General features: G+C 50.3%; 1 protein-coding gene across 3 annotated transcripts; it reads left to right on the top strand.

The window, feature by feature from the left end:
- The first annotated feature begins 829 nt into the window (after positions 1–829).
- On the top strand, positions 830–18,468 carry LOC144368994 (uncharacterized). Of its 3 annotated transcripts, XM_078028019.1 has the most exons (12): positions 830–1,489; positions 6,334–6,521; positions 7,488–7,693; positions 7,930–8,135; positions 9,209–9,323; positions 10,706–10,821; positions 10,987–11,217; positions 12,312–12,426; positions 14,731–14,831; positions 14,998–15,114; positions 16,089–16,203; positions 18,099–18,468. In XM_078028019.1, exons 1-12 carry the CDS (start codon positions 1,448–1,450, stop codon positions 18,302–18,304), a joined length of 1,758 nt encoding a protein of 585 aa, XP_077884145.1. In that variant the 5' UTR covers positions 830–1,447; the 3' UTR covers positions 18,305–18,468. The 3 variants fall into 3 exon arrangements, with proteins under 3 accessions (XP_077884145.1, XP_077884146.1, XP_077884147.1); XM_078028020.1 differs by lacking the exon at positions 14,998–15,114 and having other exon boundaries at positions 833–1,489; XM_078028021.1 differs by lacking the exons at positions 14,998–15,114; positions 16,089–16,203 and having other exon boundaries at positions 840–1,489; positions 18,099–18,119.
- The last annotated feature ends 7,312 nt before the right edge of the window (positions 18,469–25,780 follow it).

Genomic DNA, 25,780 nt, shown 5'->3' with positions numbered 1-25,780 from the left:
CCTTTGGGTCATTCCCCTCCTATGTCCTGTGAGACATTGTCTATGTGAGGCTTTAAGAAGAAGAAGAAGAGAATATTCTGTAAAGAAAACCTTATGATCTGTGCATTATAAAATTGAATGGGTTCATTCAGAAATCAGAAGTTCTATTGAAAGCTATTTGCATGAGGCAAATAAAACTTATTTTTAGGCATCCTGGTGAAGACAAGGTTTTATCTTTATGTCTCATGTCTGTGTTTTTCTTTTTATTTGTTAGAATGAAATTCATAGGTTGGCTGACCATTCTATCAGATGTGTACCTAGATGACATTTCAATTACCCACTTTTACATGGTAGACATTTTGTACATGAACACTGCCTGTCTGCAACTTTTTTTCAAACAGGACTGGGCTCAGGAGCCCAAATACCAATGTTAGCTGGAACATGTTCTCCAGTTTGGCCTATCTGTCAGTATTCCCTGAGGTCACCTGTTCCATGAGCTTCGTTACTCCTGCTCCCTCACCAGCTTTCATAGAAACCACATGCTGTCTATGAGTCAGAGACACCAATCTCACAACATAGCATTCTTTGAGTATCCAAAGTCCCACTTTTCACTTCGCCATGCCTGACATTGTCGGTAATATTTATCGGCAAATGTGAGATTTGCAAAGATCCAATTCTATGTGCTCCTTTCTCAAAGAGCCTTAGGCAGGGCTATAGCATACATAAATATGAAGTAAAGGCATAGTTTTTAAAATGTCATCCATCGAATAGTTGACACATGTCTGAGATATTTTTTATTTTGGAGGAGGAATTATTTAATAGGGAATTCCAACAGCTACATGATAGTGAAATGAGAAGTCTTGCATCCATTTTGTTCTTTGTGATGATTTTGATGAGTAAGGATAAGATACTTCCTTGTTCCAATGAAGATGTTGCCCACTTCTGTGAATGGATGCACCGTGTCACCCACTACTTGCATATCTGCATGTTGTGCTTGACATTAACATCGTACTTGGCAGGTGGCAGAAAGTCAATACTGAAGTTAAGCTCTGGTGTTCTAGCAGCTGTGCTGCAGATCCTTGGTGTGCCACCTTCTGCAATCCATGCTGCTCTGTTCATGTTCCTATTGACTCCCTGGTGATGAGCATCATGGTCTCCTGGTCTTGAGAATGGCCAAGCATTTCTCTGTGAATGTGGAAGGTGGGCATGTGGAAGGCTTCAGGGAGGAGGGATCATTGATCATGTACTCTAATCCATATGCCTGTTTAATGACCTGTTTTTCTTCTTGGGTTTTAAGGGAGACACTGCCCTCAAACACTTCTGTGCAGCTGGGAATGCAGGCTTCTGCTTCACCTTGAAGGAAGCATTCCTGAATCCTTTCCAGAAAACATGAGAAGAGAGAGTGAGCCTCTGGTAACATGCAGGTTCCTTGCATTGCCCATGGGCTAGAGGAGAGAAGAGTTGCTTCATGAGATTTGATCCCCTTTATCCTGAAAAGTTCCACATGGAGGTGAGTCCCCAGCATGTTTAGACATCATTTCAGACATCTTTGTTGATGGAAATGAATCACACCCCCTGATGATGTAGAAGAGCTAAAGATGGGTTTGCTATGAATTTTCTATTTCATTTCTCAGGGCCTGAGTCAAGCCAGCCATTGTGCTGTCAGCGCATGAGCTGCTGGTCAAATGTGAGGAAGTGGTCTTGCTTTATGAAAACACCACCCTGAGTCAGTGAGCCAGAGGCAGCCTGGAGTCCCTGTTTTTCTGTAAAGGCAGATTGCTGTGGATGGCCTCTGGCCTCGTCATGCAGCCCTGCTCAGAGTAGGGGATTGAGGGTCCAGGTAGATCCCAGTTCCTTTTGACCTTTATTGCCATTGGGCCGCCCCAGGGTCCTTGGACTCTACCTGGTCTTCTGGCCTGGGTCAGGGGATGTGAGGTTTGGAATCCCCCTCTGTGGCAGGATCCCAGGCCCCCCAGCCACTTGAGGGCAGCACATCCTTCCCTAATTGTGTTAGAGGGGGAGGATATTCCCACCCATCCTCATCCATGCTCATCCCACATTTTGTAGCTTGACACCTGAGGACCTTTATTCATTGACTTACGCTAAGATAAGTCAATCAGCAGTCTCCCAAGGATTTACATTGTGGTAATTGACACCAAACATCCGTTTTGTAATTCAACCATTTTGGAGGACACAGTTGAGTGGCATTAAGCATGTTCATGTTGGTGTATAGGCGTCACCACCATGCATCTCCAGAACTCACATGGACATACTCTTGCCATCAATGCGGAATTCTAGTGCCCTTGAGGCCCAGGAAAAGAACATTGTACTTTATCTTTTTATGAACCTGATAATTGAGAATCTGAGATAAGTGAAATCCTACAAAATTTGCCTTTCTCTGGACACGATCATTTTCAAGGGATGCAGTTCACCCCCACTCGTGGGCATATCAGGTCCACTGCTAACTCTGCGGGTGTTTCAATTGCACTCTCAGTGACAGTGGTGACTGTGTGCACATGAGCTGTGTGTCCAGCTCAGATCCCAGGATCTAGGGTCTTTGGTTCCACGCAGCCTATAGGTTGCCTTTTCCTCCAGGTGTCTGCAGGCCAGTGGCACAAAGGCCCTGGGCCTGGTGGTTTCTTTAGGTGAGTGCAATACGTGTCCACAGTGTCGTGGGACATGATGGACTATAAATAGAAGCAATGCCTGGATACTCCTGGGATCTCAGTAGGCTCAGCCTGTGTGCTGAGAATTGTTGTGACCTCCTAATTAATGGTCCCCCAGAATCCCAGAGAAAAGGGCAAGTCCAGAGCAGTGGAACCTCACTGTCTCTGAGAGAACTTTTGGGGTGGGGGGCCGGGATACATTGATGTGAGGACTCTGATGCAGAGTCACGTTTTTCGAATCCAGGTAGAGGTGCTCAGGAACAGCCTGGGCTGGCACGTGGGTTCCCCACCTCCACACCTGTGGAACATCTTGGGGCTCTGATTAGCACAGCAGCCTGACCACGTGAGGGCATCTGCTGTCTCTGCGTACAGTGAGCTGGGTTTTCTTCACTTCTCTCAACAATTCCACATAACACCAGCTCTGAACCCAGAGTCCTGGGCACTTAGTTGAGGCTCCATCAGCTCCCACCTCTCTCTACCTGACAGAGCCCTCCTGGCTCCCTCTGCACTCATTACATTGAAGATGAAACCCTGGAGGGTGGGACTTCCCGTCATCCAGAAGTTCCCAAACACATTCCACTGTTCCTGGAACTCAAATGGTTGGGGGGGGGGCACAAGCACCCTGGCATCCATGTGTGGGAACCATGGTAGTATAATCAAGAAACAGGAAGGAGAGGGGTTGGACTGATCAGTACAGATGGCAGGGCCTAGTACAGAGTGGAATGGAGAGTTCTCACCCGGGGTGATTGTTGTGATGTGCACAAATGCTCTGCTGGTGCTGGGGTGCCCGCATGGTTTCTGGGGTCTTGAAAGGCTACAGATGCCCACAGAGTGTTCTCAGATGCACAGTGGAGGCCCGTTGCAATATGAACATGTGGAAGAAGTAGGAGACCCCCTTAGTGTGGAGGTGCCATCTAGAAGGCAGCCTCACTTCTCTGAAAAAGTTGATTGGAAAAAAAGGGTCCGTACCTGTGCCCAAAGGGCCATATATGCCCCTGGAAGTTGGTGGTGGAAATAGTTCTCCATCCATTAATCACTCCCTCACTCACTAATGTCTTTGTGTCCTTGAGAAAGGCTCTCTCTTTCCTGGTTTTCCTGAATAGAAATCCTCTTGCCTCTTGGGTGAATAGGGTTATGGGTTGTGCAGAGGGTGGTGGTTTACTGAGCATCTTAAAGACTGTCCTTTATGGAGCCTAATGATCCCAACTGGGGAATGAGGCCAGGGTCCTAACTGTGGTTAGTGTGAGGACACCATGGGTTCAGAGAGGGAAAGAAGGACAAGGGAAACTCAGATGTCCCTTCATGGCCCCTGGAGTTAGAGGACTTACCCCTTTGCACCTGGGATCAGGAGACCTCATTTCCTCGAGGACACGCACACTCAGACGTTAATCTTGAGTGTGGGTTCCTTTCTTGGGTCCAGGGCTGTTGTTAGCCACCAGGAATGACAGTGCTCTCCATGCTTAGTGGAGCCAGTTTTTGCCAGGAAAGAGCTTGTGGTCACGCCTTGTGCGAAGCATCCCACGCCAGGGGCTCCCATCCCTACATTCCTGTCCTGAAAGGAAACCACTCAGAGGCAAGGTGGGTCCAACCACCTCCCATGTGTTCACTCATCACTGTGTTCCAGCAGTCACCCCAGTTAACAGTCCTGATGGGATTGGATGTGGCTCAGAATGTCACCTTCATGAGCTCTACCCTGCCACAGCTGCAGTTCTGCAGTGGGAGAAACTCAAAACTTCAGAACACATGCACATGAAAGAAAAGAGCAAGAGCCAGAGCCCAAACAGGGCCACATGTGGCAAGGACAGCTGTAGTGCCTAGGTTGGGACTCAGAATGATGTCAGTGGGGTGGCATTGCTGCTGACACCAGCATGATAACAGAGAGCCAGCCCTGCTCATTTTGCGGAGCAGTGTGTTGGGGAAGGCAGAAGAAATTGAGAGGCAGGATTGAGTTTGGCCCTAGGAGGAGGTTGGGTAAAAGGCCAGTGTGTGTTGGAGGGCCTGGGCAGATAGAGAGAGGCCAGGGCACACCCCAAAGCCTGGAGACTGCACTTGATGTCCAGGGTTGTGAAACACCACCTCCCCTCTTACTCACAACTGAGAGCAAGGGGCATTGATGTGTTCAGTTTGTGTGCGGCTGCATCCAAGGTGGCTCGGCTAGGCACCTCTGTTTCCTCGACTCAGGAGGCTGAAAGTCCAGGCTCCACGGAGGCTCGGCTGGGAGGATCGGACTCTGAGTTTATGCCTGTGTTCCTGGTAGGATCCATGTTGGCTGAGCCTCAGTGTTTTTGCAATGAGAGGATGGGTGACTGTCATGTCTTTATCACAGGACACCCTTGCTAAATGGATTTGTTTGCTCTGGGGAGGAAAGAGAGAGAGGGGAGTGGTGCTGGAGACAGGGATGCAGACAGGGGTCATGGACTTGGCATAACTCAGTCTTGGAGGTGATATCCCATCACCTGTACCCACTTCAATTCCCATGAATCCAGAGGCTGAGCCCCCTTGAGGTGAGGGGTGAACCGGTTCTGGGCAGCAGGATGCTGTGGTACCTCGGAGTCTCTGTGAGACCCCAACACTAGACACACTTGGCCCTTTTGAAATCTTAGGAGAAGCCTTGGGAAGTTGTATGGCAGAGGGGAGCAGCCTCTGCATCTCAGTCCCCTCCAACTTGCCATGGTGTAGAGAGGAAACTGCAGCCACGATGGGACGGACATTGGCCACGTCCCTGTGTGGGACACAGGCCTGATTGAGTTGGGGTGCATTCTTTGTCTCTGCCCTTCTTGTGATTGTCCCATCTCTACATTTGTGCTTTAGCCACCTGTGAGTCCCATCTCTGATTTCAGAGAGAATAGAGGGTGTTATGGGCCAATAGACACAATAAACCCTAGAGATTAGATGCTACCCTACTTTCCAGAAAAGACTGGGCACACCATGAGTTGCACAATGATGGGACCAGGGTCCAAAACCTGCTGAGAGGGAAGGACTGGTTGTGAATGCATTTTTGAAGGCTCCAAGCTGGAACTCTAGTGGCACCAAGCAGGGCAGATGTTGGTGGGGATGTTTGGGTAGTTGTTGGTGAACACCTGCGCACCTGAGATGTTTAGGCATGGAGGAGAAATCAGCAGCTCATAGGGCTTTTGAAAGTGGTCTTATGTGAAAAGAGGCTCAGGTATGGGCACAGGAAATGACATCATTGCCTTGACAATGGATCAAACAGAACATGGAACCCTGGTATCCAGGCACCCACTTAACTGACCAAGCCATCCGAGCTCATTTGGTTGGAGAAACTGGAGTGAGAAGGATGTTCTCCTGTGGTTACAAACAATGCCGAGCCTCAGGCTCCCAGGAATCTCAGGGGGGCCAACTAGCCCTTTTGTGGATGCACTGGGTGAGGCTTCATCTTAGACGCCAGAGCCTCTGGCAATTGTCGCAGAGGAGCTCAAGAGTAACAGTGAGTAGCACAGGGCAGGTGAGCCCAGCAGGCCCTCTAGTCTGATCCCTGATGAATGGCCCAGGACTGCTATTCTGACTGTGTGTGTGTGTGTGTGTGTGTGTGTGTGTGTGTGTGTGTGTGTGTGTTTGTACTGATGGGAACTGTCCCATTGTGCTTTGACTCTAGTGTATTGGCACAAGTCATTTTTCTGTTTGTCACCATTTCCATTTTAAACCAACATTCTTGGTCCCAACCCAGGGTGAAAATGATGAGAACACGGAGGAGCCCTTCAGGGTACAGAGCCTTGAACTTTACAGGCAGGACCAGCTGAGGAATGAGCTCCTGCCTGTCATTTGTGGGAGGAACCTACATTTCAGCAGCAACATGGGGTTAATCTCCTGGGATTCCATCCCCACCCAGCAGGTGCTGGATCTCTTGTTCCCAAGGTAAGCACCAGACCACCAAGCCCAAGTGTGTAGCCCCCTCATGCCTGGGTCTTGGGGCTGCCGTGTACCTCGCAGGGACCCAAAGGTTTGTGATACCTAATGAGATAGAGGACCACACTCATAGTGGAATGTCAGTCCCAAATGGGACGAGTCCTGGAGGTGCCTGCCACAGCCTTGCAAGGGGAGTGAACTCCCCTCTCAGGCAGAGAAACCATCCTGACTCCAGCTGATCCAAAGAGGTCTGTGGAGCATTCCCCACACACTGGGCACCACAGCTCAATGGTGTGCACTGAGCTCATTCCCAGGTGGACTCAGCGAGGCCAGGTGGTCTTTCTAGTGTGATATTGGCTTTGTGAAGAATGTAGATCTGTGCCAGAGGCGTCTCAAAACTCAGGCCTTGGGAAAAGCACTTTTGGGTTAATAAAGACATGTTAATTTCCATAGTGGGACAGAGCATCCTAGCTGGGACATAGCTGGACAGGGGCTTTGGACATGGTGGCTCCCACACCCAGAGATATGTGGGAATCAGCAGTTTGGGCTCATTCACTGATGAACATGGAGAAAGCACCCACTGTGTGAAGATACGTTTCCAGTCACGTTTCATAATTCATTGAAAAATAGGGTGCAAATGACTGCCATTTTGTCCCTTTTCATGGGGGTCAGCCTCAAACCGCAGGTGCCATGAGTACATATCCTACATGTGACTGCATCCCTGACTCCATGGGGAATAACTGCACGTTGTCCTCTTCAGTGACTATGGTGGACCCGTGGACCAACTTCAACATGGAATGGGCTTGGGGTCAAGAGGGTGGGCTCCTGTTTCCAGAATAGGGACCTGCAAGGTGATTTGACTTGGGAAGGCTGAGGAAAGACTGCTCTCCCCAGTGTAGGGTCAGAGGTTTTCTCTGGAGGCCGTGACGAAGGCAAGGCCAGGGTTTTGCTGACTCCACACCTTCCTCCCCACAGTGCCTCACCTTCCTTCCTGGGGACCTGGGTGAACCTCTACTCCGAGGCTTCCCATCAGCCTCCAGGCTTTCTGAGTCTGCAGCAGCTGCTATCCATGTGGCTCCTGCTGGGAGGCTTGAACCTGGAACACCAAGCACACCACCTCCTGGCCGCAATTGAAGATGGCAAATCAAGCCAGGCAAAGCCTGAGAGCCAGGCGGACTGTGGTGAGTACCTAAGGGTATATGAGGAAAGGTCCGACTCTTGTCCCACTGCAGGGAGTCTGTATGCCTGGTGTTGGGCTGGAAATTAGGACAAGCCTTTGTCCATTCAGGAAGTGACCCCAGTCTGCAAAGAGGTCCTGTGTGGGCTAAGGGCCTGAGTTCTTCCTGGCAGCAGGGGTATTGTCTGTCTGTGGGAAGGTCAGGGCAAGGCAGTCATGTTGGCATCTTTTCTCCTCTAGCTACATGCTCAGTTTCTGTCACGGCTCCTCAGCCAACCCCAGAGCCAGAGCCTTCTCCCAGGGAAGGGGCAGAGCCAGAGTCCAGGACATCAGGGGTCTCTACTCGGTCCTCCCCAAGGCCCCAATATAACAAGCGGATGAGAGGCAGGTGCCTCATTCACGTCTACCTGGAAAAGGAAAGGACAACACAGTATAGGAGCATCCTGGTGAGTCTTCGAGCAGGGGAGTCTCCTGGGAGCCCACAGTGGGGAAGACCGAGTCCACAGCAAACACTTTGGACTAGGCCTGTCTTCTTGAACTGGAGCTTCTGGAAGGTCAGGAAGGAGAGCAGAAAGTGAGCAAGAGAGAGGCAGGAGAGCAGCAGCATGCCAGGTCTGGGTGCGAGTGGGCCTGCGTGTTTTGGGGTGTGCAGGTCAGAAGTGCAGGAGTGAGTGCTGGGTTCAGAGGAGGTCAGAGAAATATCGAGGGTACAGGCCATCCTCTACTGACCTTGCTAATGAGGAGGAGTATATTGAACCGTGGAGGTTGAAGCACAGGAGTTGGCAGTCATTTTCTTGTGTGGGGGAGGGGATATGTTGCTGGTTGAAGGGAAGGGAGCCATTGTAGAATGATTAGGGTGGGTAGGTGTGGGTCACAGAGAACTGGGGGCCTTGGAGGGGCCCATTAGTGTCCTAGTTTGCATGTATGTGAATAGAGATTTAGCGGCTCTCTCTGCAGAATTTTCCTGGGTGTGGAGTATCCATCATGAGACTCTGGTGTCCACCTCCAGGGGAGCCATGTTGAACCACTACACCTGCTGGGTCTGAAACTGCTGACACCCCAGCAAGCACTGACACTCTCGAGCCCAGCCGCTTCCATGCCTATCATTAAAGAGTCCTAGTGTGTGTTGTGCCCTGGCTGTCAGGACCAAAGCAACTAGGGTTTGTGCCTGGTCCACACAAAAATGCAGCTGTATCCCAGACCAGAGCAGGGATATGGAAGTGCACTGGACCATTCCACCCATCTTGATGGGACTAGAGTGTGTCTGTACAAAGTCTTTTGGTCCTTATTCCCTTGTCCCTGTAGGGCATAGCAGGTTGAAGCAAACTCTTGTACCAAGATTGGACTAGAGGCTCATAGGAAGACCCCCACATGATCACATGAAGGCCTCAGGTAGCAGGGTATCAAGATGGTTCCCTTGTGTTGAGAGCTCACTTGTCTCTGATTGTCCTTGAGCACTGTCCTCTGGGTAGCTACTCCCAAATTCCCTCTCTGATGAGCTTTCTCCAACCCTGCTCAGGTGACCTGCCAGGACAGGGCTCCAGTCATCATCCGCAGGGCCTTAGATGCACACTTGCTCCAGCAGGAGGACCCAGAAAACTACGAGCTTCTGCAAATTCTCTCGAACCATCAGAGTAAGTGGAACCATCAGAGGGTAGGGAGCAGTGAGTCACAGTGGGCTCACGATAACTGGGAGCCAAAACACAGTGTGCATTGACTCAGTGCCCAGGATGAGTATGGTAGGACTTGTGCATAAAACAAAGTGTAATGATGGGGCATCAATCTGCAGGTTCTTCATGTTCCCCAGGGGCTGTGGACCTGCCTATCATGTGTTCTTTCCCTGGCCTGAGGAGGCATTGCAAAGCTATTATCCACAAGGGGCCAAGAAGAGAGGCTTCTTTGTCTTGTGTCAAAGAAGACAGACAACCACAGGGTGCCTACTTTGGCGACCTTTCCTGACCTAGTTGAGTACATGAGAAAAGCAGTTCAATGAAGAATCATTTCTGGTTTCCAATCTTTCTATTCATTGCAAACTGAGTCCACTTAGGACCAGAGGCCATTTCTAGAGAGAAGAGTGTGGTAGAATAGAACCCTTCACAGCTTGTAAACTCTTCTTGGAGAGAGAGAGAGAGAGAGAGAGAGAGAGAGAGAGAGAGAGAGAGAGAGAGAGAGAGAGGGAGGGAGAGGGAGAGAGAAAGAAGAAGAAGAAAGAGGAGGAGGAGGAGGAGGACGAGGAGGAGGAGGAGGACAAGCATGAGGAGGACGAGGAGAAGGAGGACATGGAGGAGGAGAAAGAGGAGTAGAAAAATGAAAATAAGTTGAAGGAGGAGACCATGAATAAGAAGGTCAAGATGACTTTAAGAAAGAGCATGAGGAGAAGATGAAGAAGAACAAGAACAATAAGGAGAAACACAAGCCGAACAAGAAGTATAACAATAAATTGATTAAAAATGTGAATGAGAATTATACTCATGAGGAGAAAATGCAGAAGTGGGGAACTCAAGAGAAATATATATCTCTGGATGGCACAGCCCTGCTGTGGACATCCTCCACCTACGCTCAACACACCTCCAAACCAGACCCCTCCAATTATTGTAGCCCTGTATGAGTGGATGAATCCACTGGCAAGGTGGAGGCACCCACCATCAAGTGCTTTTCCCCAAACCCACCTGTGATCATTGCTGCAGTGTGGAGAAAACCTTGAACACATGAGTCTTAGGGGACCAATCTAGATACAAAGTGTAGCTGTTTGTCTTTGGTGGGTCCAACGTGAACTAAGAGGGTCTAGGGTACAAGGGGCTATTTCCTTGAAAGGTGTTCCTGTAGGGGACCTCCTGTGCATAGAGGGTCCTCAGGGAGGAATCAGTGGGGAGTCTTTGGTGGAACAGTAGCTGGATTCGGGGGCTCTCAGGTCTGTGTGTGAGACCTGAGCTGGCAGAGGCTCTCAGTTGTGGGGGATGTTGGGTAGTGTATTCCTTGAGTGTCACCTACCACGCCTCTGCCCCTGCCTCTCCAGAGCTGAGGATCCCTGCAGATGGAAACGTATATTACGCCCTGGATGGCAGAGTGGATTATGACTTTCTTCTTCGGGAAACAGCTGCCAGCAAGTTGTTTAAAGTCAAGCCAAAGGAGGTAAACAGCCACCTTCTTCAGTCTTTACTCCTGGTGCCACTCCACATCCTCCAAGGGGACAAGAACCTCAGGTTCTGGATGGATGTTGTAGAATGCCCACAGAGCCAATGCCAGGCTGGGTGGGGTGCAGGTGCTGGGCTTTGCTGATGTTGTCATCCCCCACAGTTCTTGGAGCCTTCTGTGGCAGTGGCATCCAGGATCCCAGCAGCTGTGAGCAGCAGCTCTGCGGTGGCTGCAGGACCATTGCCCCAGGCCACCCAAAGCAATGAGTGGTGCATGAGAAAAGTCACCAATAGCAGCTCCTCACCGCTTCACTCCAGCGAGCAGGTGGAAGACAGCCGCTTTGTCCACGTCCTCCTAGAGGGACAGAGCCTGAGGGAGACAAAGCGCATTCCGGTAAGCCTGACAGCAGGGCTGCCTCCTGGGTGTCCACACAGTGGAAGGCAGGAGACACAGCTAACCCTGGGGCTGTGGTGGGAAATTAAGAAGAGAGAGGTCAGTCTTAAGGGCTTGCCCTGAGGGGGGAGAGCCTCAGCATGCCCAGCTGCAGCGGTGAGTGGGCCTGTGTATTGTGGGTGTGGCAGGCCAGAAGTGCAGACGGACAGATGAAGGCATCTGCTGTGGACAGATGAAGGCAGAGATATGTCCAGGGTGCAGGCTGCAGTGCCTAGAACTTGGTATTCTCAATGAGTGAGGTTGGAGCAGAGGAGCTGGCAGTGACTTGTCACATGTGTAGGAGGGGGTGTGTTCCTGGTAGCAGGGAAGAGAACCTCCTTAGCATGACTAGGTGTGGAAATTTGGGGTCGGATCACCTGGGGGGTCATGCCACAGCTTCGGAATGTCAGCCTTTTCATGTAAGTAAATACAGAACTATAGGGGTTCTTGGCAGAATTTCTATGGATGTGCAGTAGACACGCTAATGCTGCAGGTGTCCAGCTGCAGAGGAGACATGTTCAGTGACTGCCAGTGCTGAGTCAAGTACATCATTAGAACCAGACCCGCACCGAGCTTCCAGAGCCCAGGGCCTCTCCAGGCTATCATGAAGCACTCAAGTGCACACACTTGTATCTGAGTCTGTTTTGTGTAGTGGCAGTCAGGACCAAAATTTTCAGTGCATCTGCCTCTTCCACCCACAAAGGCAGCCTGCATCCCAGAGCACACTTGGTGCGCAGATCCCTGGCCCATTGCTGTCATCTCAGTGAGATGAGAGTGTGTCTGTGCATAGGTAGTTTGGTCCTTTGACCTGAGTGAAATGTGGCTCCCCAGGGGGAGGGGAGATGGCAGGTACAGGCAGATATTTGTACCAGGATTGTTCTAGTAGCACGTTGCAAGAAACCAGGGGGTATATGGAGGCCACACTCAGGTAGCAGGATAACAAGATTGTGCCCTTGTATATGTAGCTAACTTTTCTCCTGAATGTTTGACCACAGTCTTCTGGGTAGCTCCTCTAAAAGCCATTCTCTGATGACATTTGTCCCACCCTGATCTAGGTGACATGTCAGGAGAGGGTGACAAGCCTCATCCGCAGGGCCTTGGACCAAAATTTGTTGCAGCATGAGGATGTGGACAACTTTGAGCTGCTGAGAATGATGTCTCTGCATGAGAGTAAGTCAGACAATCAGACAGTGGGGAGACATGATCCACAGTGGGCTCAGGATAACTCACAGCCAAGAGAAAGTGGGCCTTGGCCCTAAAACAGCCAGAGTGTGGTGGGCCTGGTGCAGGAAACCAAGTGCAGTGATGGGCGTGTCCAATGTGGAGGTGTTCAGTGCGGCCCCAGGGGGCTGCTGGACCTCCCTAAACGTGTTCTCCCCTGGACCTGGTCTGGCAATGCAAAGCTAATATCGATGAGGGCAAGGCAGAGAGAGAGGCTCAATCCATCATCAGTTTGGTTTATGGCTCACTGATAAGGATGCCTTCAAATGAAGAGGAGCAGAGCTTGGGTCCTGATTGGATCAGCATTGCTATGGACGGAAGCCACACAGGTCCCAATCCATGGCCAGGATATGAGAAGTCCTGCCTACTCAAGAATGTCAGGATTGCAGCAGCTGGGAACAGGACTCAGTGAAGAGGAAGTCAAGGCCAGGGGACAGCCTGTTTGGGTTCTATTTGGAACAATTCCAAGTCCTCTGTGCCTGGGTGCCCATCTCCTGGAGATATCAGAATGGCCAGGTTATTATTCCTTCCAGCAACAAAGAAGGGCATCTGAAGAACAGAGGCCACAATGCTGAGCTGTCCACAATGCCAGTGCTCTTTCCTTTCTTGTGAGCCCGACACTCCTAGCCTCCACCATCCCAGCCTGTCCACAGTAGAACCCACCATCTGTCGGGCACGTAAGTGAGTTTTCCCATTTTCACACACCGCCTCATTTGAGTTGGCTCTGTCTCACACATGAGGAAGACTGAGGTGCAAGGAGCTGGGCAAGGGGCAGTGTCTGCGAATCTCAGGGACTTGGGAGGCAGTGCAAGGGGATGGGGATTTCCAAACAGCCTCAGAAACTTCGGGAGACCCTTTACCCAAGTCAAAAGGCCTGGGAATGGTCTCAGTGCTTAAGTGCCTCTGGTTTTATCCCTAGTAAAAAAATAAGCCAGTCAAAAGGAATTACCAAACCGAGAATCTACAAAGGTGATTTTAGAAACAGACTTTCAACCCAAGCATCAGTTGAGAGCAGGCTCCAGACCAGGGGAGGTTTGTGTGTAACAGACGTCAAAAGGGAGGACTCCGGGGGGCCTGGAACCCACTAGGTGTGATGGCATCTATGCCTTATGGCAGGAGGGTGGCAGTGATGCTGGCCCTCTCCTAGATTTTGGAAACCTTGTTTTCATTGGGGAAGCTTTATGGAGGTGGAATCTATTTTAGCAATCCTGGTCCAGATGAGGTGCTGACTACCACAGGTAGAAGCCTATCCAGAATGTGGTGTGTGTTATTCAGTCTTTCCTGACTGTGACAATGACAAAGAAAGGAAGTCACTTGTCTTTGGTCTTGGTTTCACTCCTGGCCATTGATTGAGAACTGATTTCATCTTGGACTACTGAACAGAGGCTGCATCTGGGCAGAAGAGTGTGATAGATTTGAACTCCTCAGGACGCCCCACCATTGCCAGAGAAAGAAGGAGAAGGAGGAGGAGGAGAAAGAGACACTCCTGAGTGGGGAGAGGATCACACGATAAAGAGCAGGAGGCAGAAGAAGAAAAAGAAGGAGGTGAACAGAAGGAAGGGTGGAGGGAGATACACAAGAAGAAGAACAAGAAGGAATCATGTAAGAACAGGAAAAAGACCCAGAAAGAACTACAAGAAGATGCAGGACAGAAAGAAGAGCCAGAAGTAGAACAAGAACCAGAATAAAAGTACCAAGCAGACAGCTCCTGATGAGAAACAAGGGGAAGGAGAGCGATCCTAGAAAACAATAGAGTTCTCCAGGGCACCACCCTGCTGAAGTCCTCCCATGTCCATGCCCAACACACCTCTGATGGATACCACCTCCCCTCCGCGTATTCATCCATGAGTGGATTCATCCAGGGCAAGGGGATGAATTCGCCCACCATCCAACGCTTCCCTGAATGCCCATGTGTGAGCATGGCTGCCCTGGGGAGAAAGGCCTAAGCACAGGAGCCTTTGCCAATCCTGATGCAGATCCTAGCAGTGTCCCTTTGGCAGATCCAACCTGCACTGAGAAGTTCTGGGCCCAAGGTGCTGTTTCCATTGCCAGGTGCTCTTTTGGTTTAGAATCCTGTACATCATCTTCTCCAGGGAAGAATCACTAAGGAAGTCTTTGGTGGCACTGTAGCTGGATAGGAGGGCTCTCAATTCTGGTGCAGGCTCGCCCTGGCGGAGACTCTCAGGGGTTGTGGGTGTTTTGTGGTATAATCCTTGAGTGCCACCTAACAATTCTCTCCACTTTGCTCTGCAGAAATCAAGGTCCCTGACCACTCACTGATGTATCTGTCCATGAATCCACAAATAAAATATTATTTCATCGTGAGGAAACGCCGCGAGGTCAAGGGAAAGGAGGTAAACACCTACCTTATTCAAGCTGTACTTGTGCTGCCATTCCACTCCCACCTGGGGAAATAAGAAGCCCGAGCACCTGGACATATGTGCTAGAAGCCCATAGAGCCAACTGACAGGCTGGGGTGGCTTTCTGTTTCTGGGTTTGCTGATGTTCCATCCCCCACAGTTCTCAGAATCAACCTGCAAGTCCTCCAGGCCGCTTTCCCACAAGCAGGTGGGAGACACCTGCTTAATTCGTGTCCACTTAGAAACACAAAGTCCAAAGATGGCCAAGACTGTTTTGGTAAGCCTGGGAGCAGGGGTGTCCCCTGGTGCTTACACCTGGGTGGGGAGCAGACACTGGTCCAATACCATGAACTACTCATGCCCTCTTGAATTTGGAGCTTCTGGATGATCAGGAGGATAGATGGGAATCAACAAGGAAGAGGTCAGTGTGAAGGGCTGGAGCTGAGATGAGGGAGAGCAGCAGCTTGTCCACCGCCATGTCTGAGGGAGTCTGTGTGTCAGGTGGCAGCATGCAGTCCAGAAGGGCAGAGGCAGGTATGGGTGACAGATGAGAACAGGCCAGGACCTAGGTTGCAGGTTCCCCTGTATGGGATGCTGGCCTCTATGGAGCAGGACACCAGTATGAGGTTCTGCATGTTCCTTGAACAAGGAGCTGAGAGGGTCTCTCTGCAGAGTCAGTATGGATGTGGAGCAAGCACACTAAATGTCCAGGTAACCCAATGACCACCCTTGCCGGATGAGGTGCCCTCGTACACCCCAGCCAGCACTGAGCCTCTGGAGGCCAGGAGCTCTCATGGCTATCTTTCGTCACTCCTGTGTGTGGTCATGTTCCTGGGTCTGATTTGGGCCCTGGCAATCCAGACCAAAGCCTCTCGGTTTTGTGCCTAGGCCATTCCCAATGCCGCCTGCATCCTCGGGCAGACCTAGGATCTTGGAGGCTATTGTCCCATTCCTCCCAACTTGTGGGATGAGATTGCATCTGTATGCAGGTAGTGGGGTCCTTTCACTTGGAGAGAAGTGCAGCTCCACAAAGAGCAATGGCAGGTCCAGGAAGTCCTATGTACAAGGATTGGGCTAGTAGCCTATGTGAAGAGCCCACGCGATGAGCAGGAGGTCAGCCTCAGGTAGTAGGGTCATGGATGTTGCCCTTGTATTTAGAGTGGAGGTGCCTCCAGAATGCCCCTGCCCACTGTCCTTGAGTAGTCACTTCAAGGCCCATTTCCTGAAGGCCTGTCTCCCATGCTGCTCCAGGTGACCTGCCACGATCGGGCTCCTGTCGTCATCCGCAGGGCCCTCGAGCTACACTTGCTTACTCAGGAGAAGCCGGAGGAATATGAGCTGGGCCAAATCATGTCTCACCGTCAGAGTAAGTGGGACAATCAGGTGACAGAGAGCAAGGGTCAGGATGTGGACTCAGGTCAACTCTTAGCACCAAAGAGTAGTCTCTGACCCCCAAGAACACTCCAACAGGGTGTGTTGGGCTCATGCACAAAGCCAACTGCACTTCTGCTGGTGTAAGCTCTCCAGGTGTTTTGGTATACCCCAGTGGCTAGTGCGGCTCCCCCACCAGGTGCCCTGCCCTGGACATGAAGACGCATGCAAAGCTGACATCATTGAGGAGTGAGGAGGAAAGCCTCTTTCCAGGAGCAGTATGGTTCTGTGGTCTGAGATAGGAGTGGTTTCAGAGGAACATGGGCATGCATGGGCTAAAGATGGAACTGGCATTTTGTGGACTGAAGCAGTAGGATTGAAAGCCTTCTGTGTGACAAGAAAACCACTGCCTGGGCAGAGCATTGCCAAGATTCTAGCAAGCAGTAACAGGATGAAATTGGGAAGAAAACACAGCCTGGGGGACAGCTTGAATCATCTGTTTTTGCATAAATTCCATGGTCTTCCGCACCTGAGTCCACTAGCCAAGGAGTGATCCCAATAGCCAGGTTATGATCCCTAACTAGAGTCAGATGAGGGCTTCCTGAGCACGTAGCCACAGAGCTCATCTGATAATAATGTCAGCGCTTTTTCATTGGTTGGTTGGTTGGCTTTTGTGAGCCAAACACCTCAGCAGCCATTATCCCAGCCTATGGACGCTGAAGACCACCATCCCAATGAGTTCTAGGATCACTTGTCTCCTATCTTAACCTTCTGTTAGGTTAGTAGAGTCTATGGAAGAGGAAGTCTGTCTGGGGCCTTGGTAGCCTAAGAAATTCATAGCAGAGATCCCCACATCCAACCCAGAAGGGATGGAGAACAGGCTCTAGGTTAGAGGAGGGCGACAGGAAAGAGGTGTTCAGAGGAAGGAGAAGCTGGCTGTTGTATTCCCCCACTCGGGGTCATGGCACCACTGGGCCATACACCATGTCGGAGGGAAGCAGTCCCTTTGCTGGTCTTTGGAATCATTGTTCTCAGCAGGGCAGCATTTGGAATGTGGCCTCCATTCTCAGAAGCCTGGTTCACATGGAAGCAGGCTCCACCAACGCAGAAGTGTGGCTCTAATGTGGTATCCGTGCTGGTCAGCCTGTCCTCACTGTGGCCATACTTGAGAATCCTAGGCCTTTTCTCTGGGTTTCACAACTTTCTCTTTGGTTGTGCACTGAGGCTGTCCATAAAGCTCTAGTGTGTGGCAGTGGACAGCTCCTCAGCCTTTGCCACAAAGGCATAGACTGGGAGAGAGAGAACAAGGCTGGGAGAGAGGGAGAGAGAGAAAGACAGAGAGGAGAAGGAGGACCTCTACTTGGAGAATGAGGATTCAGTGGAGCCAACAGGGACAAGGTACTGTTGCCCAGGGCGCACTCCTGTTTAGGTCTTCCTCCAAGCATGCTCAACCTTTCTTCCAGTCCCTCCCACCTCCCAGTAGTGTATTCATCTTGAATGAGAATTTCATGTTGACATCAGAGCACTCACCATCCAATGCTTCCTTCCAAACCCACCTGTGAAGATGGCTCATGTGGGGTCTGAATCTTCGGCACTTTTGTGGGAGATTTCAGATGCAAACCCTAGTGGTGTGCTTTGGCAGACGCAAGAGGACCTGGGATGTTTTGGAGTCCAAAGCCTTTGGTAGGAACAGACATTAGGTGTGTTGAAGTGCTCTGCCTAGTTCTTCCTCAGGGAGGACTGTGGAGGCTGTCTTGTTGGTATTGGTGCTGAATTGGAGAGCTCTCAGGTGTGTGGCTCAGTTAGTTTCTGGCACAGGCTCTCAGATGTTGGGGTGTCCCAGGGAGCACCTCCCGAGCCACCTTATTTTGTACACCCCTCTCTCCCCAGAGCTGAGGATTCCAGCGCAGGCCAACGTATTTTACGCAAAGAACCCTCACACAAAACCCAACTTCGTGCTGAGGAAAAGGAGCCTCTCCCAAAAGAATGATGAGTGGATCCAGCCTCAACCTCCCTCTCGTCCTGCAAAGAAGGCTCCAGCCCTCCTGAGGATGCTTGCAAAACCATTCTGCTGCTGTGTGCCTGGGCGGGGCTGAGGCAGCCCAGGAATATTTACATTGATTACTATTGGCTTCAAAGTTTGAATCTATAGTTTGCCATTGTCCTTGACCTTGTTTAGTAACACAGTTGTTACTCTATCCTGTATTTGTTGTTTCCATTAATATATTATTATTTTAAAATATATATGTTTTTGTTACCTGATCTACTGTGATGATTTGTTACCTGATCTACTGGTGATGGTTTTTGATCAAAATTGTGCATTTGATGACAATGAATGCCGTGCATTTAGGAACCTGTAGACTCTAGACAATGAATGAATGTCTACTGTTGCATGGACTGGTCTGCAGAGTCCTGTAGCATTTGAGCTTGTGTGAGGGCTTCATAGGGCTTGCAAAAAGTCCAGGTCAGATGGTCCTGCATGAAGCTTAGCTCCTAGTGGTCTCCTCCACAGCATAAGGGCCAAGGAGAAACCCACTTCCACACAGAAGATGGGAAGCTACCTTATGAAGGTGATCGTAGGTGTGGGACCCTCTTGCTAGGACCCTTTTTCTATTGGGCCAAAACTGTGCTCTGAATGTGATTGCTGAGAAGAGCTTGGAATTTCCTGATTGAAACAGTTCATGCAAGCTGCTTCCACTTGCAGGAACAAAGTGTGTTCTCGTTGAGCACTTTGGGGTGTCCCAGGTTGCACTAGAGTGTGTCAGAAGCACTTGTAATGATTGGCATTCACGGTTTCACATTGAAGCCTCTGTGCCATCTGTCAACCACTGATGGCTGCAAGTGGGTACCCTGCCTTTCAATGAGTTTTCTGAAAAAGTAGGAGTTTTGAAGAACTGATCTTCTCAGCATTCCCCTTGCCTCCCCAAGTTGGGTGATGTCAATTATACAGGCTTCCTTGGGAGCACACATTTTATATTGAGCTGGAATTGGACTCTGGATGCGATTGCTGGAAATAGCTGGGGAATGGGAGAATGGAAGCTGTTTGCTGCAAGCAGTTTCAATTTGCTTTGTTGATTAACTTTGTTGTAAGTGAGCACATGCTATTTTTTTTTCCTGTTGACCTAAAAGAATTCAAAACTGCTTCTTACAGGTGACAGGCATGCTTACACATTGAAGCCTCTGTGCCATTGATAAAAAAAAAAAAAAAAACAGTTCACTCATGTGGGCACCTGCACTTCAAGTGAATGTTGTAAATGAGTGTGACAAATGGATGTCAGTGAGACTTTGGAGAACTGATCTTTTCAGCTGGTCCTCTTTTTCACTGCACGTTGGTGATGCTAGATTCAAGAGATCTCTTTCTGGCACCCTTTGTGTTTCAGGCCTGAACTGTGCTCTGAAAGTTCTTGAGGAGAACAGCTTAGAAGTGCAGAAGTGAAGCTGTTTGTTGAAGCAGCTTCAAGTGGCACAAGCTAACTTGTTCTCAGTGAGCACATGGGGATTTTCCCTGGTTGAAGCAGTGTGAATGAGAATGGCTTCTCAGAGCTGGTAGGCATGTTTGCATTTGGCAAACTTTGCCATCTGTCACCCAGAGTTCCTTGCATGAAACCTACATTTCCAGTGTTTTCAGAAAGGTGTGATGAGTGAGTTTCCATGGAATGTTTTGGAATTGATCTTTTCAGGCAGTCCTCATTGCCTTCTCAAAATTGTTGATCCTGGTGCAAGGGCTCTCTTGTCAGCCAACATTGTATTTTGGGCCTGACCTCGGCTCTGAATGTACTTGCTGTACTTTCCATCTTTCCTCTCTCTGGTCCACTCCTCAGATCCCATTCTTCTTTCAATAGGGCCTCATCCAGAAAGCCTGCCCATGTGCCTCCCACTTGATTTCAACTTCTCCAGTGCACTTATTGTCAAAGCAGGGACTCCCAGGAGAGAGGGCTCTCCATTCTGCACACTGAAATTTCTCAGCAGGGAGGACTCCTCCATGCTTGGATGGCGGGGCTGCAATCACCTGGAAGGTGGAAATAGGAGGCTGGTGGTGTTCCTAGCCAGGATGCTGGTGACTGCAGTGCATTTAATCTATGGCCCTCAAGGAGGTTTATGCTGCAGATTTGTGTACTTCTGCATCTGTATGCACACAGTTCTTCATGTGGGGAAAAAAGCAATGTTCTCAAAGTTTGCTTTATATTATACTCAACTGGTAATTTACAAACCCCAGTGTCCCATCTTAGCCCAGAGCCATTCCATCAGCCCAGGGCCAGTGGGTGGTCCAGCGGTCAGTACTATGCACAGCTCCCAGGTGGCTCCAGTGTGTAGCTGAATTTGAGAGCCAGTGTACTGTAGGATTTGCCCTTGAGGTTAGAATTCATTGACTTCCTCTTATGTCATTTCACTGGTTCAGGATATTCCTTGTCTCATGGACTATTCTGTGAAATCTTCAAGTTAGCCATCTCTGGTCATTTCATCCATTTGATGGCACCTGGTTCAACAGCTTGTTCTTGGGTGGGGTCGGTCATGGGCAGTCCTGGGTCACAGAGAGGGACAGGAAGACCCTAATGTGGAATGGTGGTGTAGAGAGTAAGGGTGGGGCCAGAGCCCACACTGTGGTTAGGGTAGGGAAGGGATCTGAAGAAACTACCTTGAAAGCGAGCTCTGGCTGCAGTTAACCAGGAATCAGGGCCTGGAAATGGAAGCCATGACAGGGCTTCTGACTAGAAAGGACACATCTTTCTGGGCTCAGTTGGAGGTCCATCAAGGCAGAGGAAAAGAGAGAGGATGCAGGAGAGGGGGATGGTCTAGATCACAGAGCAGCTCCGTCATCATATCTTAGAGAATGGATTTTTTCTTCCAGTTGATGGTAAATGCTAATTCATTCACGTGTTACATTCACATCCACCTCATCCATTGGAGAGGCCGCTCAACCACCACAGGCAGTGGTATCTTGGTGGATGTGTGCATTCTAAAAGGAGGTGAGGTTGGCGCCAATCGAGTGTGTGGGCGCTCAGGCATTGGCAAGCTTGCTTTGGAGAGTGAATCCTCTAAATGTTATTGGGCTGTTTTTGAAAGATCGTGTGGTTTGGCTAGACCTAGAATGCTTCCACACAATTTAGCATGGTGTATGTTTTAGAGAGCATGATCACTGAGGGGCAGGTTGCTGGTGTGAAGCCGTGTGCATTAACATCTATCAAGTTTCTCACCTGGAGTTGGCTTCCTACAACTGGTGACAGTGTTTTGATCCTACTGAGCAATACTGAACAATCTCTGGGCCAGTAATCCATTGCTGAATGACATCACCAACAAAAAGACACTGAGTGAAGGTGAGGACCAGAAGAGCCCGGGAACCACCTGACAGCAGCCCTGAAGTCCTGAGCTCTGGCACATCATATGCCAACTCAACTGGGTATCAACCTCTTCCTGGGCTCATTAGAACTGTGTGCTTCAACTTTCAGAAGCAAATGCAGAATGACAGAATCTTCTCTGAGGACACTTTTCTAAGTCTTGTTTGCAGCACGTGTTCTAAGTCTTATTTGCAGCCTGTCTTCACTGGAATGAGTAGTCATTTGGCATTCTGTTGTACTTAAAATTTCATGAGATTCTGTCGCTCCCACCTGACAGATCCCTTTCCAGAACAATCTTGGGGCCCTGCTGCAGGGACACCCAGTGAGGATGCTCGAGGAAACCTTTCTGTCCAGGAACGCGGTGGGGCTGGTGAGGGCTGGGGTCCTAGGGCGAGCTGGCTGTGGCTTTTTACCTGAAGTCCCCCTGTCACGCCCCTTGATGATCCTCCTGGAGTCGGGCCTCAAGTGACATCTCCCTTGGCAGCCTTTGGGAGGCACCGAGGAACTGTCTGGGGCCCTGTCCCTGAGGGCGACAGGGCTTTCAGTGTTTTCTGACTTGAGTCTTGGGGAGTTTGTAAGGAGGACTCCAGCCCTCCACGTCTACCCGCAGACATCCAATGGATGCTAAAGGCAGAATTAGAAGGGCAGTATCTCTGCCTCAATATATGGCCCATCCATCCCCTTTGCCTGAGTCACCTTGGATTTGTTACTGGACCCTGCTGGCTGCATCAGTGCCCACCAGCACAAGGAACAGGCAAAAAAAAAAAAAAAAGAAATAAAGAAAGAAAGAAAAAGGAAAAAATAAAGAACTTTGATCAAACTGGGGAGAAGCAGCCAGAAGGCTTGGAAGAAGCCCCTGACCCACAGAAGTGGTTACAGTTTATAGAAACAAAACCCAAGTGATCTACATATGTGAATTTCCTTGGCCTGAAGAAAAGCAAAAATGGGAAAAACACAGAAAATGCCTAGGCCTATGGCCTGTGTTCAGGCCTGAGGAAGGGCGGGACCCATCTTAGCTTTTCTGGCTCCTGAGGTGGGCGTGGGGTTGCAGCCCGTCTCTATTTTCAGCAGAAGGAAGTTGCTCTTAATTCAGAATCCAGACCCCCGCCCCCATGCAGTCTGTTTCATGTCCCAGGAACAAGGTCTGATTGATGTGCATCTGAGAGCCAAAGCAGGTGACACAGCTCTCCTGACAAGGCACCACCTGGCCAATCCTGGGAAGATGGACAGACCTCAACTGGTCAGGACCACCTGCTTTGGCAGCTGTGCAAAGCCCAAGCCCTTGCCCTCATTCCCCTCTCTATAAAAGCTCCAAGTCATTGTCACCCCCTGAAGACAGGCTAAGATGTGGGTCCCCTGCCTTTCCCGTGTGGCTGCACTGATAAAAGTTCCTTTCCTGCTGGGCATGGTGGTGCATGCCTGTAATCCCAGAGAATCTCAGGAGGCTGAGGCAGGAGGATCACTTGAGGTCAACCTTGGTGATTTAGTGAGACCCTCAGCAACGTAGCAAGACCCCTTCTCAAAACAAGAATAAAAAGGGTTGGGGTGTGCTCAGTGGTAAGGCACCCGGGTTCAATTCCTAGTCCTTTACCTGGAGCTGAAGCTCTCTGCCTCCTTTTCTTTTGCGGGTTAAAGCTTCCCCTGTGCATTCAGTCTCATTGGACTTGGAGTTACCATTGACCCAACTCAGAAGTTCCCATCTCTGGTATCTCCACCTCCTCTTGGTACTGGGGATTGGACCAGGGGCTCTGCCACTGAGCTACATCCTCAGCCCTTTTAATTCTTTATCTTAAGACAGTGCCTCAATAAGTTGCTAAACCTGGCCTCAAACCCACAATCCTCCTGCCTCAACCTCCGGAGTCACTCTAGCACAGGTGGGTGGCACTGTGCTCAGCCTGTGGTTGCATTTGGATGCAGTCCAAGCTGCTGCAGGTTTGAGGAATGTTTTGTGGGCATCTATATAACAGTACCTGGACGGGGGTGCTTTCTGCAGGGTGCGCCAGACCCTCTCGCTGTTTTTTTTCTGTGGATGTCTGCCTGGCCTGCAGTGGGTTGGTCACAGGACATTCAGGAGAGATCTAGGGCACTGGGCAGTGCCCTCCATCCAGCAGGTGACCTGGCAGGAAGAGCCCTTGCAGCAGGGAAGTGGGGTGGCACTCTGTAGGTGAAAGCACAGAGCTCTCTGATGACTAGTGACTAACACAATGTGAAGCAGAAACATCCCATGAACTTCATGTTCAAGTACAAAGCTGGCTACGATGACTGGGTGGCATTGCAATCTCCTGAAGGTCCTTCTTGGATTCATACAAAAAAAGAGAGCGAGGGACTAAGGGGCAGGAAGGAAACACAACTTTTTCAAACACTGAGATCTGGAGTCCAACTCCTGCCATGTAGTCAGTGAATGAATGGATAATAATTGTTTTTACGGGACCATGTGACCTGGGGCTGGTCGGCTTCCTGTGGGCCCTCAGCATCCCCATCTATAAAGCGGGGTCACAGACCAAGGGTGCTGTCAGCTTTCTGTTGCTGTGACAAAGCATCTGAGAGAATCCCCTTAAAAGGAAACAGGGTTTCTTTTGGCTCATGGCTGCATAGGTCTCAGTCCATGGCACCTTAGCCCTGTTGCTTTGGGCCTGTGGCAGCACAGTAGGACATCCTGGCAGCTGGAGCACATGACAGAGGAGGCTGCTCATCTCTGGGTAACTGGGAAGAGGGTGGGTAGGACTGGTCTGGGTCCCAATATCCCCCTCAAGGTCACACCCCTAATGATCTCATTCCTTCCAGGAGGCCCCACCTACTAAAGTTTCCATTATGTCCCAAGGGCCACAGGCTGGTGACCAAGCCTTTAGCACATGGGCAATGGGGACATTTGAAATCCAAACCACAATACCAAGTGATCATTAGCTGGGGGCTAACCCCTGGTCTCCGGGCCAACCCCTACCCACAGCCCAGGCCTGGGGAGATTGACTGCATTCTGCAGGACACCCACTGCAGGCAGCTGCCTCAGCCAACATGGAAGTCCTTAGCAGAGGCTCTTTTATTTCATGGGGGGTGGGGGGTGGGGGGTGGTACCGGTGATTGATCTCAGGGATGCTTGACCACTGAACCCCATCCCCAGCCCAATTTTGAATTTGATTTAGGGTCAGGGTCTCACTGATTTGCTTAGTGCCTTGCCATTGCTAAGGCTGATTTTGAAATTTTTGATCCTCCTGCCTCAGCCTCCTGAGGTGCAGGGATTCCAGGAGTGCACCACTGCGTTGGCCAAGGGGCTCCTTTTTCGCAGTGGGGTTTCCTTGCGAGAAAGCTGACCCTGTCCTGGGGTCATTAATGATTTGCCCACACAGCAGTGCTTTGTTACTTTTCCTTTTCTCTGGAGGGCAACTCAATTCATAACTAGTAAACATAGCCCCACATGTTCTCTGATTAAGAATAGTGCAGAGCTGGGGGGCAGTGGTGCATGCCTGTAATCCCAGCAACTCTGGAGGCTGAGGCTGGAGGATGACATGTTTGAAGCCAACCTTAGCCATTTAGTGAGGCTCTGAGCAACTCAGTGAGACTCTGTCTGTAATGAAGTATTTTAAAAAGGGCTGGGGATGTGGCTCAGTGGTAAAGCACCCCTTGGTTCAACCCCTGGTACCAAAAGAGAGAGAGAGAGAGAAGTGAAGAAATAAGGGAAATCAAAACTCAAGCTAAGATCTTAACCCTGCAAACGCAGCTGGTAGAGAAACGTGCTGACTTCAGGGCTATGAGGATTCACCTCACCAAGACTCAGGTAGCAAATGCTCTCCAAACCTGTCACCCTCAGGGCTGGGTGAGCTCCGCGGTAGAGCACTTGCCTAGCATGTGCAAGGCCCTGGGCTCAATGCCCAGTGCGGCAACAAAAAGAATTTCAAAACCCTATGTGATCCTCAGGTCCAGGGAGAGCAGTCAGAGCAGCTGTCTGCCCCTGAGACTGGGCCTGGGAGGACTCACTGGGAGGATGCCAGGGGGCTCATCAAAGGTCCGGGGAATTGCCACCAGTGCGGCCAAAGTCACTCCTAGATGGCAAAATGAAACCTGTGAGCCACGTTTTCTGTGACTCTCAGGAATCCCTTCCACACCTCTGTCCTTAAAACAGGGAAGAGTAATAATGTCACTCAGTCCCTTTGTACTGCTGGGACCACAGTGTTCTTTAGAGGAGATCTCATGGCTGCCCTGGGTCACCCCCTGCTTCACATCCCCTTGGTGACCAGTGGT

Source organism: Ictidomys tridecemlineatus, chromosome 12 (assembly GCF_052094955.1).
Source record: "Ictidomys tridecemlineatus isolate mIctTri1 chromosome 12, mIctTri1.hap1, whole genome shotgun sequence".
Classification (NCBI taxonomy): domain Eukaryota; kingdom Metazoa; phylum Chordata; class Mammalia; order Rodentia; family Sciuridae; genus Ictidomys; species Ictidomys tridecemlineatus.
Note: the sequence above shows the minus strand (reverse complement) of the source record. Positions and strands in the feature narration are given on the sequence as shown.

Coding starts and splice junctions, on each gene's coding strand:
- LOC144368994 (XM_078028019.1), top strand. CDS start 1,448: ATGAGATTTGATCCCCTTTATCCTGAAAAGTTCCACATGGAG. Junction 8,136..9,208: donor CACAGTATAGGAGCATCCTG/GTGAGTCTTCGA, acceptor AACCCTGCTCAG/GTGACCTGCCAGGACAGGGC. Junction 9,324..10,705: donor AATTCTCTCGAACCATCAGA/GTAAGTGGAACC, acceptor CTGCCTCTCCAG/AGCTGAGGATCCCTGCAGAT.